Source organism: Zootoca vivipara, chromosome 4 (assembly GCF_965207765.1).
Source record: "Zootoca vivipara chromosome 4, rZooViv2.hap1.1, whole genome shotgun sequence".
NCBI classification, from domain to species: Eukaryota; Metazoa; Chordata; class Lepidosauria; order Squamata; family Lacertidae; genus Zootoca; species Zootoca vivipara.
In genome coordinates, this window is record NC_142587.1 from 101,822,997 (window position 1) to 101,838,574 (window position 15,578).

General features: G+C 46.4%; 2 protein-coding genes across 2 annotated transcripts in view; both read left to right on the forward strand.

The window, feature by feature from the left end:
* The window catches only part of LOC118085582 (uncharacterized), a 193,969-nt gene that overhangs the window by 166,719 nt on the left and 11,672 nt on the right, over nucleotides 1-15,578 (forward strand). Inside the window, exons 8-12 of the mRNA XM_060274116.2 lie at nucleotides 5,378-5,819; nucleotides 6,022-6,103; nucleotides 7,969-8,051; nucleotides 8,132-8,258; nucleotides 11,927-13,018. Of these exons, the coding sequence (XP_060130099.2) occupies nucleotides 5,378-5,819; nucleotides 6,022-6,103; nucleotides 7,969-8,051; nucleotides 8,132-8,258; nucleotides 11,927-13,018 (1,826 nt within the window). The remainder of the gene's footprint in view (nucleotides 1-5,377; nucleotides 5,820-6,021; nucleotides 6,104-7,968; nucleotides 8,052-8,131; nucleotides 8,259-11,926; nucleotides 13,019-15,578) is intronic.
* LOC148686093 (zinc finger protein 213-like) overlaps nucleotides 1-15,578 on the forward strand; it is a 36,601-nt gene that overhangs the window by 16,362 nt on the left and 4,661 nt on the right. The gene's annotated exons all lie outside the window — the stretch shown is intronic.

A 15,578-nucleotide genomic window follows, 5' to 3' on the forward strand; every position in this document is an offset into this window, starting at 1 on the left:
CAAGTTAAAAGATTGATGTTTTGGTGTGACAGCAACTGGACTTTGGAACTCCCTGCCACTTGCCATCAGGCAGGAGGCTTCATAGTCTACTTTGCAGCATTCAACCTTGTTACCGCTGCTGAGTTTGTGATAGCCACACATTGAGGAGAGAGAAGCCAGTCTCCTACGTATATCCGAATGGATTGAGAAAGTCTGGTTTTCAGTAGCTATGATTAAACTAGCATAGCAAAAAAATGCATCTAAACCAGGCACCCCCAAACTTCAGCCCTCCAGATGTTTTGGAGTACAATTCCCATCTTCCCCGACCACTGGTCCTGTTAGCGAGGGATCATGGGAGTTGTAGGCCAAAACATCTGGAGGGCCGCAGTTTGGGGATGCCTGATCTAAACCAGCCTAACGGACTCATGGGGAAATGGGTATTTTGGGGGATGTTTTGAAACAGTAAGTTTAGTGGTTATTTATTTATTTAATAAAATGTATACACCGTTTGATGGTAAACAAAACGAAACAAAACCCTCAAGGCAGTGAGCTGCTGTGGCCAGGCTCTCCTGGTCCAGGAATGTCGAACCATCTGCAGTTGCTCAAATGCACTTCCAGCCATTGAGTCTGCCTGAGTCTCGGGCCCACTTGATCATTGTTTCTTTTGTCAATTCCTCCTTTGTTTCCCATTCCAAGATCAAATCATATAAATTTTTTATATATTTTCCCTTCCCTTCCAACATGATTTTTCCAAATTTTGACATTTCTTTCTCAAATCCTTTTTTATTATCCAATTGAAATCTTTGCCTAATTTGAAAATATTGTAGCCATACATTAAAAAGATTTTTTAATTTCCTCATATTCCTTTAATTTCCAATTTCCAATACACTCTTCTACTACCTTATTCCCATATTTACTTTCTTTACTGCTATTATTTCAAATGGCGACACCCACCATGGTACTTTTGGTTCTGATATTTTTTGATATTTTTTCCAAATTTTATACAGGGATATCCTTATTATATTATTCATGAAATTGTTATAGTTTTCCATTTTTTCCTTCCGTTCCAGTGTATCTGAAGAAGTGTGCATGCACACGAAAGCTCATACCTATGACAAACTTAGTTGGTCTCTAAGGTGCTACTGGAAGGAAATTTTTTTATTTTGTTTTGCCGAAGAAGAAGAAGAAGAAGAAGAAGAAGAAGAAGAAGAAGAAGAAGAAGAAGAAGAAGAAGAAAAAGTAAGGTTGGTAGTACAATAGCTTTGTAAACAAGCATTTTTGTTTTCCTGCGAATGTCCCAGTCCTCAAACACTCTGCACTTCAATCGGGAGAAAGCCACACTCTCAGAGCTCAGGCGATGTTGGATTTTGGCATCAATGTTGGCCCTTGTGGAAAGATAACTGCCTCGGTAGGAGAAGTGATCAACATTTCCCATCGTTACACCACTGAGTTGGATTTGTGGCGCTGCAGAGGGGTTATTTTGTACTTGTTGTATGCACCATGGGCAGCTGTGGGTAGATCAAGGCACTCTGCACATGCTTAAGAAAACAAAATGGGCTGCAGCTCATGACAGCTTATGCCTCACTAAAAACCGGCCCCCATCTTTAAAGGACTTTTTATTGGTGTTTGTTTGTTTTTAACCACTAACTGCATGGAGAACACACTCTCAAGTCCATCCTTACATCCAAACTGAGTCCCAATGGTAGTGCACCCCCTCTCAGTTTTCCCCTCCCACCGCCCCAAATTTGAATGAATCCCTCCTCCACCTTTTTCCTGGACGGAGGGGGTGGGGGGCGACATACTTGGCGCCCCTCCCCTTTCCCGTCCTCCCCACCCCCTGAGCTGCGCAGCTCGAGGCTCGCTTGCCGCGCGGGCTTCCTCAGCAGTCCCGCTACTGCCGCGGGGAAGGCAGGAGGGAGGAGGGCGCTGCGTAGCTTTGCACGCCACCACCGCTGCCTCCTCTCCCAGGCAGGAAGCGAGGGAGCATGGCTGGCTGTAGGAAGAGCTGCCGCCACCGCCCAGCATGCCCTCGCAGCTGGTCCCGGCCGGTCCCAGACTCCTGCTGCTGGGCGCCCCTGGTGGGCAGGTGCCATGGCGCAGCACGCCACTAACCCTAATGGGTAAGATGGCCCTGCCCCCCCCAATTATTAAAAGAAGGAAAAATAAGATGGCTTATTTACTTAACATTGTGAGCATAAGCACTTAAAACATTTTCCCCCTCACTTTGTTCTCTGCAAATTTTGAAATCACATCATCAAAATCAATTCCTTTCCCTACTTTGTTTTCAGTTGCCAAGATGGCTAAGCCATAGAGCTGAGCATGACTCATAGTGGACCTAAGAGAACTCTTGATTTAAAACTTGTTTGCGTTCACAACTAACTGGAATCTTTGTTAATACATATGGTACAACCTGACTGAGTCTGAATATATTACCGGGGAAACCTCATCTTCTAACATTGTGTATGCAGGGTCGGCTCTAGGTGTAGGCTGGGTGGCGCGGGGCGCCAGGGGGGCGCCGTGCTGCGCCCTGCACCCGCCCACCAGCCCGCCAAGAAACGGGGCGGAGCGGGGGCACCGGAGCAATCTCGGCACCACGGCGCCAGGGCGCGCGACACGCTTGAGATGGCCCTGTGTGTATGCCATCAAATGCCAACAGTGCCCTTCAGCTCTCTATATTGGACAAACAGGCCAAACCCTACGCAGGACATGTAACTACGGTAATACGCACTGCTCCCGGGTGGTTCAGGATCCCTGGTTGGCTATAGCAGAGAGAGGATTTTATTTAAGCACCCTAGAGAGAACCCTCTCCAGCTCAATATTCACACTGGCTTGGCTGTGCATTCTTCTTCCCAGCAGCCCTTTATCCATTCCCAATTTTTTTGACTTAACAAATAAAAGCCCTCCCCGGGGATGCACAATTCCTCTGTATTTTAATATCTATTAGCGTTGAGATGAAGCCAGTTGTGTGGAAGGAGGCGGCTGCTGAGATTGTGTTGGGCTGACATAAGGGTTTTAAAACGCAGGATATACCGTATTAGGAGGTGGGACGTCAGGGCACAAGACAACTCTGGGAAAGGGGGGGCGGGGAAAACTTTGCACCATGGCGCCGCTGGATATGCTTAAGACGGCCCTGGTGTGTGTGGGGGGACGACAATAAACTTTCTGCACCGAGACTCTGCAAAACAGCCCCCCCCCCCGTCGTTGAGGGAGCGCCATGAACAGGAGAAGGCAAGCATTGCAACTGCAAGAAAAGGAGCTCAGCTCCGTTTGCAGAACAAGCGGAAGACCCCCTGCTGAGAAAACAGCGAAAGTGTCGATTCCCAGCGGATACAAAGTATCTGGTCTTGGCCCAATGATAGCCTATGGGGAAACTCTAGAAAGGAAAGGAAAGCAGGAGGCGTCCCCCAAAAGGCATCTCTGGAAGTGTGCAATGCGCGCCAGAGAGAAAAACGTGGAGGGGAGAGCCGGACGAGTTAGGCTTTGCAAGGGTTACAGGGAACTGAGCTGCATTGCTAGAGAGGAAGCGGGGGGGGGGCAGATCCTCCACAACCAAGGCCCCTCCCTCCCCAATCCTTTCCTGCAAGGAAGGGGGGGTGATGCTTTGGTGTATCTCCTGCAAGGGCTGCATCGCTGTCCCCTCCCTCCTGGGATCTGGTGAGTCTCCTCTCTCTCCCCCCCCCCCAGCGGGTGCAGTGGGGAGACGGAGGGGGTCCCAGGGCTGCAGCAGGGGAGGGTGCCGGGGGGGGGGCTGATCTGCTCATGCAAGGGGGGGGGAGGTCTGCAACGCTCTCCTTCCTGGAGATCAGAGGATCCCTAACACATTTGGCCTTCGCCCTCCCACCTTTTCAGAAAAAAATGATTCCCCCGAAATCTCCTTCTTCAAACAAAGGAGTCCCTAGGACTTTAACTCTGTGTGACATCGCTCAGCGTCGTGTGCAAATGGTTTTCCAAAGCTGGAGGAGGAGGTGGACTAGCCCCCCTCAAACAACAACAACAACAACAACAACCACGGGGAGGAAGGAAGGAAAGGTGGGAGAGAAATACCAGGAATAAAGAGAGGGATCCCAGCCCATAGTCTGGCTGCTGCATTGCAAACCAGTTTCCCAGTCGTCTCCAAGGGCAACTCCCAGGGCCGGATTTAGGTTTGATGAGGCCCTAAGCTACTGAGGGTAATGGGGACCTTTATATGTCCAGCTGTCCTTTGTCAACAACAAATTGTCGGGTTGTGTTTTTTTAAAAATACAGTATATGCTATAGGGTTATTTATGGATCTAATAGTTATTTGCACCTGTTGCCATGCTACCAGTACTTGCAGAATGTAAAGTAGAACCCTATATATAGAAATGAGCAAACCAGTGATATTTTAGGGAGCAGGCTAGCAGGCAGGACCCATGACTTACATCACAGAAGCCTGTGATGTAGGTTTTATTTTATCCAGGCTTTTTTCCTTTAATTTTTTTGGGGGGTCCCAAGAGAGTGGGGCCCTAAGCTATAGTTTGTTTAGCTTATACATAAATCTGGCACTGGCAGCTCCACACGGAGGCCACTGCAGCAATCCCCTCGCACCCAGAGCATGGCATCCCAGGACCACATCCTCTCTGTCCCAAAGGGATTATTGCTGCTCACTGTGTGTGTAATAAGAATAAGGATTGGTGCTGGCAAAAAAGCCGGAAATGGGCACTGCTACTCACTGAGCCTCCAGGGACCTTGCCATCAATGGCTCTCTGTGTATGTTAGGCTATCTAATAGAATAACAATACTAAATTACCTGCCTAAATGTCAAGGCATATGTCTTTCTTCCCACCCATTTGGCCCTTAGGAGGTTGGCCAGATTCATACCTGGCCCTCAGAGCAAAGAAAAAGGGACCCCACCCCATGTGTCTGTCTTGAGAACGACAGAGAGTCCAAGTGCAAGAAAATGAGACAGAAGCAGGGGAGAAATATGCCCAGAATGGGTGTGGGGGAGAGCAACTCCTGAGGACCCCCGGGTGAGGGCCCCCACAAGAGCCAAGCATCCATTTTTCACAAGATAGAAATTATTCCCTTGTCAGTCAGTTCTGACTTCATGCATTGATTGGAAGGCAGCAGAATCCAGGCTGATTCATCTCCCAGAAATCCCTTCAGTTGCCTCCACATTTTGCATCGCTAGAGGGCTAGAGACTTACTTCTTCTTCTCCTCTTCCTCCTCCCCTTTCTTTTCAGAAAGATAGCTCATGGGTTGTGCCGTAGTGTCTAGCTCTGGTTCCTAGCAAGAAGCATCCATGCTTGCTTCAGGGAACCATTTCCTTCTCCTGATATTATACAACTTTTGTAAAAGAACTTTGCTTTGTAGGATTTGCTAGAGCTTCTCATTAAGACGGACAGAACTTGGCAGAAGACCAAAGGGTTCCTTCTGATCTCTCAGAGGCTTCCTGAGACCACAGATGGATGAACAAGACTCAGCTGGCCCTGAAGCAGGAAAAGGCCATGCCATCCAAACTGGGAGCAGTGGGGGATTCTGGGGAAACTCTATGCAGAAGATCCTGGGTGAGGAGGACACCCTCCGCTCAGAGGTGCAGAGCCAGCAGTTGAGGCAGTTCTGCTGCCAGGAGGCCAAAGGACCCCGAGAGGTTTGCAGCCGACTCTACCACTTTTGCCACCAGTGGCTGAAGCCAGAAAGGCACACGAAAGCTGAGATGCTGGACCTGGTGATCTTGGAGCAGTTCCTGGCTGTCCTTCCCCCAGAGATGGAGAGCTGGGTGAGGGAATGCGGAGCGGAGACCAGTTCCCAGGCGGTGGCCCTGGCCGAAGGTTTCCTCCTGAGTCAGGCAGAGGAGAGAAAGCAGGAAGAGAGCAAGCAGGTGAGAGAGACTTTCCTCTGGATAATCCCAAGGGGCTCCAAACAGGATGGAGAACATCCAAAAATGCTCTACAAATGGTCCATCATTTTTATGGGAAGACATACATGGAATTAGATGTAACACCCTTCGAGTTTTTGGCCCTGACATTCATTTCATAAGCCTTCTCCCCATTCTCTGATTTGAATCCTTGTTTCTTTTTCAGGGAAATGATCTCTTTGCAGAAATGGGCCAGATTTCTTCTGAGGTAGAGAGGCCTCCATTGGACACCAGAGAGAGGCAGCTGGGTAAGGAGGAAGGAATTTTTTCTCCATTTGGTCTCATTCTGTTAGTTTTCCAACTCCTTTTCATTTTTTGTTGGGGGAGATAATTGGGACCAAGAGCCCAGAGGAGGGAAAATATATACCATATATTCCAATGTATAAGATGACCCAGCGTATAAGACGACCCCCGACTTTTGAGAAGATTTTCCTGGGTTAAATAGTAGTCTTATACGCAGTATTTATTTTTTTAATAAATGATTTCTAATGGTTTTGCATATAATCACATTACAAAACATCGTATCCTCTTGTTTTATCTCTTTGCCTCGACTGAAAATTGAGAAAATTAAACTTTACATCTTTACATTTTGCTTCGTTTCCTATCCTTGTTATTTCTTTACCTAAAATATTGTATTACTCTACTTGAATGGGTAGCAATTTCACCTTACAGACCTTCAGATAACCCTGCTAATGATGTCAATTGCTTACAGTTGTCTTTCAAATATAATACAAATTTGTTCCATTTTGCAATGATTGGTCTCACTGGTTCCGGATTCTTATCGTCAGCTTCGCCGGTTCTGCAAAGTCCATCATCTTCATCTGCCACTCTTCCTTTGTTGGTAACTCCTGTGGTTTCCATCTTTGGGCTAACAAAATTCTTGTCACAGTTGTTGCAATAAGAACAATTTTTAATCTTGTCTCAGTATCTCTCTACCCACTATACTTAATAAAAAGGCTTCTGGTTTTTTTTAACAAAGGTGTCGTTAAACATTTTCTTTAACTTTTTATATATCGTTTCCCAGGAAGTTTTTACCTTTTTCCATGTCCACCACATATGGTTAAAAGTACCTTCCTTCTCCTTACATTTCCAACATTCATTTTTTTGTTCTATACATTTTGGCCAGTTTAACTGGTGTTAAATACCACCTATAAATCATTTTCATAACATTTTCTTTAAGCGTACTGCATGCTGTGAAGTTAATACTTTCATTCCATGTTGCTGTTGTTGTTGTTGTTGTTTAGTCATTTAGTCGTGTCCGACTCTTCGTGACCCCATGGACCAGAGCACGCCAGGCACTCCTGTCTTCCACTGCCTCCCGCAGTTTGGTCAAACTCATGTTCGTAGCTTCGAGAACATTGTCCAACACTTTCATTCCATATCCTCTCCCAATCTTCTAACTGTATATTACGTCCAATATCTTTAGCCCAATGTATCATTACTAATTTTACCTCCTCATCTTTAGTATGCCATTCCAATAATATACATGTTCAACAATATTTTAGTCTTATTCAATAAATCTATCTCAAATCTAGATCTTGTTGTTTCAAAACCATTTTTCTCTGTATCCTCTTTAAACACTTCATTTATCTGACGATAATGCAACCATTCCCTCATTAATTCTTTTGTTTCCTCAAACGTTTTTAATTTCAACTGGTTTCCTTCACTCCATCTCTGTAGGTGGCTCATTTTTCTTCTATATTTAATTTTTTAACCACAATCACTTCCAATGGCAGGAGCCACCACAGAGTTTTACGTTCTAATAGACTTTTATATCTATTCCATACCTCATGAATTGACTTTCTTATAATGTGGTTCGGGAATTCAGTCTGCATTTTTACCTTCTCATACCATAAATAAGAGTGCCATCCAAATCTGTTATCATACCCTTCCAGGTCTAACTTGCCGTTGTTTCTTAAGGGATTGGATTTTGTTAAAGAATAGAGATCTGTTAGATCGGGAAATATTTTTCTTCACAATTAACATCTGAAATGCGCCCAAACATCCAAATACACTCAGCAGACAAGACTTTCTCTGTAGTTTGAGATGCACTGATTCACCTGTGAGAGAAGCAGGCACTCTGGGCCTCCCCCTTACCTTTTTCCTCTTGCAGGTGACACAGTGATACTGGCTAGACTTCTTCATCCATCTTTACATGGCGACAGAATGGAAGCAACGACTGTGGATCCAGATCAGGTATGGGGAAGCTGCCTTGTGGGGACAAAAGCCAAGGGCTGGAACGATGTCATAGCTCAAGGAGTGGTGGTTTCTTTTAGGGTCCAGTGTGCTTTGAAAATGTTGCTGTTCATTTCACGGACGAGGAGTGGGCGTTGCTGGATCCTGACCAGAGAGCTCTGCATAAGGATGTCATGGAGGAGAATCGTGGGATCGTGGCCTCTCTTGGTAAGGCTCCTGTCAGGTCTGGCAAGGCTCTCCCACACAAGACGCGGCAGGCTGGAAGCTGTTTTACCATCTGATTTATTAAGCAATAACTTAGCTTGGTAGCCCAGCTTCTGTAACAAATCAATCACTATCAGAGACAGTTGCTGCATTGAACTTCCGTTGTTTTCCCAGGCAACCTAAATTCCACCTCTGAGTCCCCCTGTTTCTGGTCCTGTGCATAGCTAATACCTTATTCTTTCTTCTAGTCTTGGGGAAGTCTGATTCTGTCAGGCCCCCTTTGTCTGGAGTGGATTCTAACGGTTCCCCTCCTCCTGTGGCTTGCTCTGTGTTGTTTTGACATTCCACAGGCTGCTTTCCAGAGCTTGTCTCTTCCTGACTAGGCAAAGGACTCCAGTTCCTGCTCCCCCCCAGTTTGCACTCCCTCCTCTCCGGATTTCTTGCTTTCTGTCAGAGCAAAAGCGTACCTGACACCCCCCCTCTCCAAGCCCCCCCCTCCTCTGTGGCCTTGCTGCCTGCCATGGAGGGCTCTCTCGAGACCAGTCTCCACCATCCCTCAGTCTCTTCTGCTTTTTCCTCTTCCTCACTGAGGTCTGCCTCCTTCCTCCACCCTCTAGGTTTGGGCTTGTGTGGGCAATGGTGGTGGAACTGTCTCTGCAAGTCGGGGGCATGCACATCCTCACTTTTCTCCCATGAATTTTCCTCAGCCGTGTAGCCCTTCAGGAAACTAAATACTGTAACTTCCTTCTTTGAAACCTAGAATCCAGTATCTCCGCAACCTCATACTCCTCTTGGTCATCAACCAGGACAGGAGGAGGCGGTGCCTGCCTAGGTTTCTGGTACTGGTGTGCCGGAACGAATGGTGATAGGAGTGCCCTGTGGAAAACGGGATGGATTTTCATGGAGTTAGGCAACTTAAGCCTGAATGATACAGGGTTAATCTGTTCTACTACTTCAAAAGGCCCTAACCTCTGTGGTTCCAGTTTCCTGCACCTCCACTTCATGGGCAAATCTTTCGCTGACAACCATACCTGATCTCCCACTTTAATCTCCTTGCCCTGCTGCCTATGCTCATCAGCACCCTTCTTGTACATGGTCTTAGCCGCGTCTAGTTTTCCCCATAGCAGTTCGAGTCCTGCATTTCTTCCACGAATTGCTTTGCTGCCGGTACTGACAGGTTACTCCACAGATTGGGAAATGCCCTCGGGTGTCGTCTGTGGTTGGCAACAAATGGAGTCTGTTGTGTAGGCACATGTACAGCATTGTTGTAAGTGAACTCTGCCAGGCTCAACTTGTCCACCTTGCTGGTAGTTCACAAAGGTACTGCTGCAACGATGTCAGGCACACCTCTACGTCCAACAAGTGCATTAGTCTCCTCCAAAATTGGGAGGTAAATTGTGTCCCCCTATCAGAGATTACCTTCAGAGGTAATCCGTGCAGTTTATAAACATGGTCCACAAACATCCTGGCTGTTTCTTGTGCCGATGACAGTTTCTGGCAGGGCACAAAATGTGCCATTTTCATGAACAAGTCTACTACTACCCATTTATAGTCTGTTTCTGCGAGGCCGGAAGATCTGTGATGAAGTCCTTCGCGACTGCTTCCCATGGTCCTTGTGGTGTCAAGCAGTGGCTGTAGCAATCCCACTGGCGCTTCCAGGGGTGTTTTGGCCCGTTGACAGGTCTTACATGCTCTCACATACTCTCTCGTCTCTTCTCATATCTTTGGCCAACAAAATTGTCTCTTCAAATTACAGAGTCTTGTAATGTCCCAAATGACCTGCTGTGGGATTGTTGTGACACTGCTGTAGCACTCTGGTGCACAGCTCCCCTTCTGGAATGTAAATCGCCTCTCCCTTGAACAGCAAGGCTTCTCTCTTGGTGAAACCCTCAGTGGCATCCTCCCCCCTCTGTATCGCCTCAAACTTGCTTTGCACGAAGCCATCCGTTGCTGTCTGTCTTTCGAAGTCTGCCGTTTCTACCATTGGCATTGTGGGCAGTTGTAATTGCTCCGGTTTCAGAATATGTCTCGGTCGGGTATTTGACTCCCCCTCCAGATAGTCTGGCTTCCGGGATGAGGCATCTGCCCTCTGGATCTGGTACCCTGGCATGTATCGGATTCGGAAGTTGAACTGAACAAAAAACTGTGGCCACCTGATTTGCTTCTGGTTTAGGTGTCTCGCCATTTGCCAGTATTCTAAGTTCTTTTGGTCTGTGCACACCTCCACTTGGTGTTGTGCCCCTTCAAGGAAGTGTCTCCAAACTCCTAGAGCCTCTTTTATGGCAAGCAGTTCTATCTCCCAAATGGTGTAGTTCTATTCCGAAGCGTTCAGCTTCCTGGAGTGGAAGGCACACAGCCTCAGATCACCCTGGCTGTCCTCTTGCAGTAACACCACGCCTATGGCTCTTTCTGATGCATCCGTTTCCACCACCACTGGTCAGCGTGCGTCAGTGTGGGTCTGCGTGGTGCAGATACTCTTCTGTGGCAAACATCTCCTTGAGCCTCTCAAATGCATCTTGGACCTCTGCCGTCCACCTAAGACAGTCCGTAAGAGGAGTTGTGAGTTGCGAATAGCCGGGCATGAACTTGCGGTAATAATTAGCGAAGCCCAAGAACCTCTGCAAATCTTTCTTGGTCTTTGGCTTCTGCCACTCTAGCACCACCTGCACCTTGGCCGGGTCCATGTACACCCCATCAGGAGAGATGCGATATCCCAAAAATTCCACTTCCTTGATATGAAACTGGCTCTTTTCCAACTTCACATAGAGGCTGTGTGCCCTCAGTCTGCACAGCACCTCCATCACATGCTCCACGTGCTCCTCTGGGTTCTCTGAATAAATCAAGTCGTCATTGAGATAACACAGAACTGTATTGTCTAATAACACTGCCAGCACGTGATTGATGAATGCCTGGAACATACTGGGAGCCAATGTACTGTAGGTCTTTCAGGACCAGTGTTATATGGTCTTGGTGGCTGCTCCCAGTCACCAGTCTATCTGCCGCATTCTGGATTAGTTGTAATTTCCTGGTCACCTTCAAAGGTAGCCCCACGTACTTGTATTGCTTGTACTCCTTCCTATCTGGATTTCTCGTTTTCTGTTAGAGTGAAAGCATCCCTGACAGCTCCCTATGGGATCATAATATCTGTTTTAAAATTCAAAACAGCTCTCTGCTATGAACCTCATATATTTTCACAGAACTCAACAGCGCCCTATACAACAACTGGGATTACAATATTCCCACAATAAACCTTGAACAGTAAATTACTGTTTTTTCTGTGAATGTTCTTCTTCCATTTGCAGCTTATTAATTAATGATCAGCCTGGTCTGAACTACCCAGACCATTTTATCGGGAAACTTCAGAGTTGTTAGGGAAGTTGAAGTAGCTTCTGTCAGGTTTTCTGTCTTTGTTTTTGCTCCTGTCAGTCCTTGGTTGATGAAAGAGAAGACTGACATTAGGGATGCCATGATGGAGCCAAACAAAATCTATTTGAGAGAAGAGCCAGGCTTCTTCCCAAGGCTGTCAGTTGATCCCCGTTAATTAATACACCCAACCCTTCAGTAAAACCATCCATCTAACCCACTTGTGTTATTCCTCTATGACCAGTCTTAACAAGTATTCTTCATTAATTTCTCCCTGAGGCTCTAATCCATTTCTCTCTTCATTGCAGATAGTGATGAACTGGAAATCAAGAACAAGGGTGGCCATGACAAAATTCCCACAGTGCAGAAGCAGTATAAATATATTGAATGTGGAAAAAGTTTCCATTCCTCTTCCCATCAAAGAAATCTCATTGGGAAGAAACCATATAAGTGCTTGGAATGTGGAAACAGCTTCAGTCAGAGCACCCATCTCACTTCCCATCAAAGAATTCATACAAGAGAGAAACCATATAATTGCTTGGTATGTGAAAAGAGCTTCAGTAACAGCTCCTCTCTCACTTCCCATCAAAGAATTCATACAGGGGAGAAACCCTATCAGTGCAGGGAATGTGGAAGGAGATTTAGTCAGAGTGGCCATCTCACATCCCATGAAAGAATTCATACTGGCGAGAAACCCTATCAGTGTGCGGAATGTGGAAAGAGCTTCAATACGAGCTCCCTTCTCACTTCCCATCAAAGAATTCATACAGGGGAAAAACCCTATCAGTGTGTGGAATGTGGAAAGAGCTTCAGTAACAGCTTCTCTCTCACTTCCCATCAAAGAATTCATACAGGGGAGAAACCCTATCAATGCATGGAATGTGGAAAGAGTTTTAGTCAGCGTGGCCATCTCACTTCCCATCAAAGAATTCATACAGGCGAGAAACCCTATCAATGTTTGGAATGTGGAAAGAGCTTCAGTTTGAGCTCCTATCTCACTTCCCATCAAAGAATTCATACAGGGGAGAAACCCTATCAGTGTCTGGAATGTGGAAAGAGCTTCAGTCAGGGCTCCTCTCTCACTTCTCATCAAAGAATTCATACAGGGGAGAAACCCTATCAGTGCATGGAATGTGGAAAGAGCTTCAGTTGGAGCACCGATCTCACTTCCCACCAAAGAATTCATACAGGCCAGAAACCCTATCAATGTTTGGAATGTGGAAAGAGCTTCAGTTTGAGCTCCTATCTCACTTCCCATCAAAGAATTCATACAGGGGAGAAACCTTATAAGTGCTTGGAATGTGGAAAGAGCTTCAGGAAGAGCTCCCATCTCACTTCTCACCAAATAATTCATACAGGGGAGAAACCCTATCAGTGTGTGGAATGTGGGAAGAGCTTCAGTACGAGCTCCTATCTCACTTTCCATCAAAGAATTCATACAGAGGCGAAACCCTTCCTTATATAGCATTAGGAGCCAGGCAAATCTGCATCTTTTTAACCAGGCCTTTGGCTGATTGACATCTAATGCCCTTTTAAAATGTGGTGGGGATGGGGGTTACATATGAGTATTTTGGGTTTTTATATTGTGCGTTTATGTTGTAACCATCTTGAGACCTGTGGGTGTAGGGAATAGGAGCCAAATAAAATAATAATAAATAATAATAATAATAATAATAATAATAATAATATTTATTTATACCCCACCACCCTCCCTGGCCAAGACCGGGCTCAGGGCGGCTAACACCAGGTATAAAAACAATTGATCAAAATACAACTTAAAAACAGGATTTAAATATAACATAAAAAGCAGCCTCATTTTAGTGGAAACCCAGATCAAACACTGTTTTGGGGGGGAGAAAACGTCAAATCTTCACCAATGCCAACTATCCATACTGGTCCTACATGGGCCAGAAAAAAGTCTGGGAAGTCCGCAAATAGGGTTCAATCACAGAAGGAAAAGGAAAGAGGGGAAGGGGATCAGGCTGATTCTAGGCCAAAGGCCAGGTGGAACAACTCTGTCTTACAGGCCCTGTGGAAAGAAATCAGATCCCGCAGGCCCCTGGTCTCATGAAACAGAGCGTTCCACCAGGCCGGAGCCAGTGTTGAAAAGGCCCTGGCCCTGGTTGAGGCTAATCTGACTTCCTTAGGGTGCGGGACCTCTACAGTGTTGCTATTTATGGACCTTAAGGTCATCTGCGGGCCATACCAGGAGAGGCGGTCCTGTAGGTATGAGGGTCCTAGGCCGGAAAGGGCTTTAAAGGTCAAGACCAGCACCTTAAACCTGACCCTGTACTCCACCAGGAGCCAGTGCAGCTGGTAAAGCACTAGATGAATGTGGTCCCATGGCAGGGACCCCGTGAGGAGCCTCACCACAGCATTCTGCACCCGCTGGAGTTTCTGGGACAACTTCTTAGAGGCCAATGGGTCTCTGCCCCCCAATAAGATATTTGAGGGGCCACCCCCCCAGTTGATAGGAATCGCCATTCCAATGGTGTGCATGCATCATGTGATTCATGGTGCAAAGCGGGCCTTATCTTGCCCCCCACCAATATATATTATATTCAAGTCGGCACCACTGGGTTGGGTGGTATTCAAATTAAATAAATACATAAATCACCTTCCTTTGCACCTGTTCCCCCTTGTCAATATCCTTATATATTATCATTTTTAAAATTTATGTGCCCTTCATTTGAGGATTTCACAACATAAACATACAGGATGTAAGCATGGCTTTCTCAAAAACACGTCATGCCAGAAAAACCTCTCTTTTTCTTTTCTTTTCCTTTGGATGGAGTTACAAACTTCATTGATCAGGGGACTGCTGTGGAAATAGTGCATGTTGATTTCAGTATGGCTTTTGGCAAATTCCAATGTGATATTTATGTGAAGAAGGTGGTAAAATGTGGGCTGAATGAGGTAACTGTTAGCTAGTATTGACTGACCGAACCCAAAGAGGACTCCTTCATGGTTCCTCATCATCCTGGGGGAAAGTGACAAGAGGGGTGCTTCAGGGTTCTGTCCTGGGCCCGTTGTTGTTCAACGTCTTTATAAATGACTTGGATGAAGGAACTGCTCATCACATTTTCAGGCATCCCCTGCTGTGATCGCCTGCAGGTCCCATCCCTGCCTCTCTCCATCTGGTCCAGGACAGGACCTGAGAGGCCTCTTAAGGACAGCTGCTGCTGCTGCTGTTGTTGCCCAGGAGAACTCAGAACAGCACAGTTTTCTTTCCTAAAATATTTTCAAAATTGCTCTTTTACCTTTTTAAATTCTTTTTGGCATTGGTGGGCAGGATGGATGTTTAGTTGGGGTTGGAATTTGTTTAATTTTGGTATTTTTGTAACTTGTATTTGGTTTTTATTGTTTTATTGGGGGTTTTTGTATAGGTTTTTGTTTTGTTTTTAAGGGGAGGGGTCAGGGCTGCCTGGGAGTGGGTCCCATCCAACAGAATGGCTGGGGCAGGTTCCACAGGGAGGCATGCACTGGGACACCCGATCTCAGTGATCACGGGTAGGAGGAGGAGTTACACTAAGGGCAGACCATGTCATTACTGAGGAGGCAGATTTAGTCGTTGTTTGCGGACTATCCCTGCCTCCGGGTCTGGTCTTGACCGGAAGGATATTGGAATCAGCAAGGGATACCCACACGACCTGAAGGTACTGCTGTGCAATGCCAGGTCAATGATGAATAAGACCACTGCCATCCATGACTTGATCGTGGATGGAGAACTTGACCTGGCGTGTGTAACGGAGACTCAGTTGGATGAAGCAGATGGGTCTGTCTCTAGCACACAGCAACTCGGGTCATGTGAGCAGGCGGGGGGGGGGGGTTTACAGTGATTTTTAGGAAGTCCTTAGTTTGCACCAGGCGTCCTATTGGGAAGACCCAGTTCTCTGAGTGCATGTTCTGGAAGTTGGGCAATAGGGGCAGTACAGGATTACTTCTGGTGAACCGACCTCC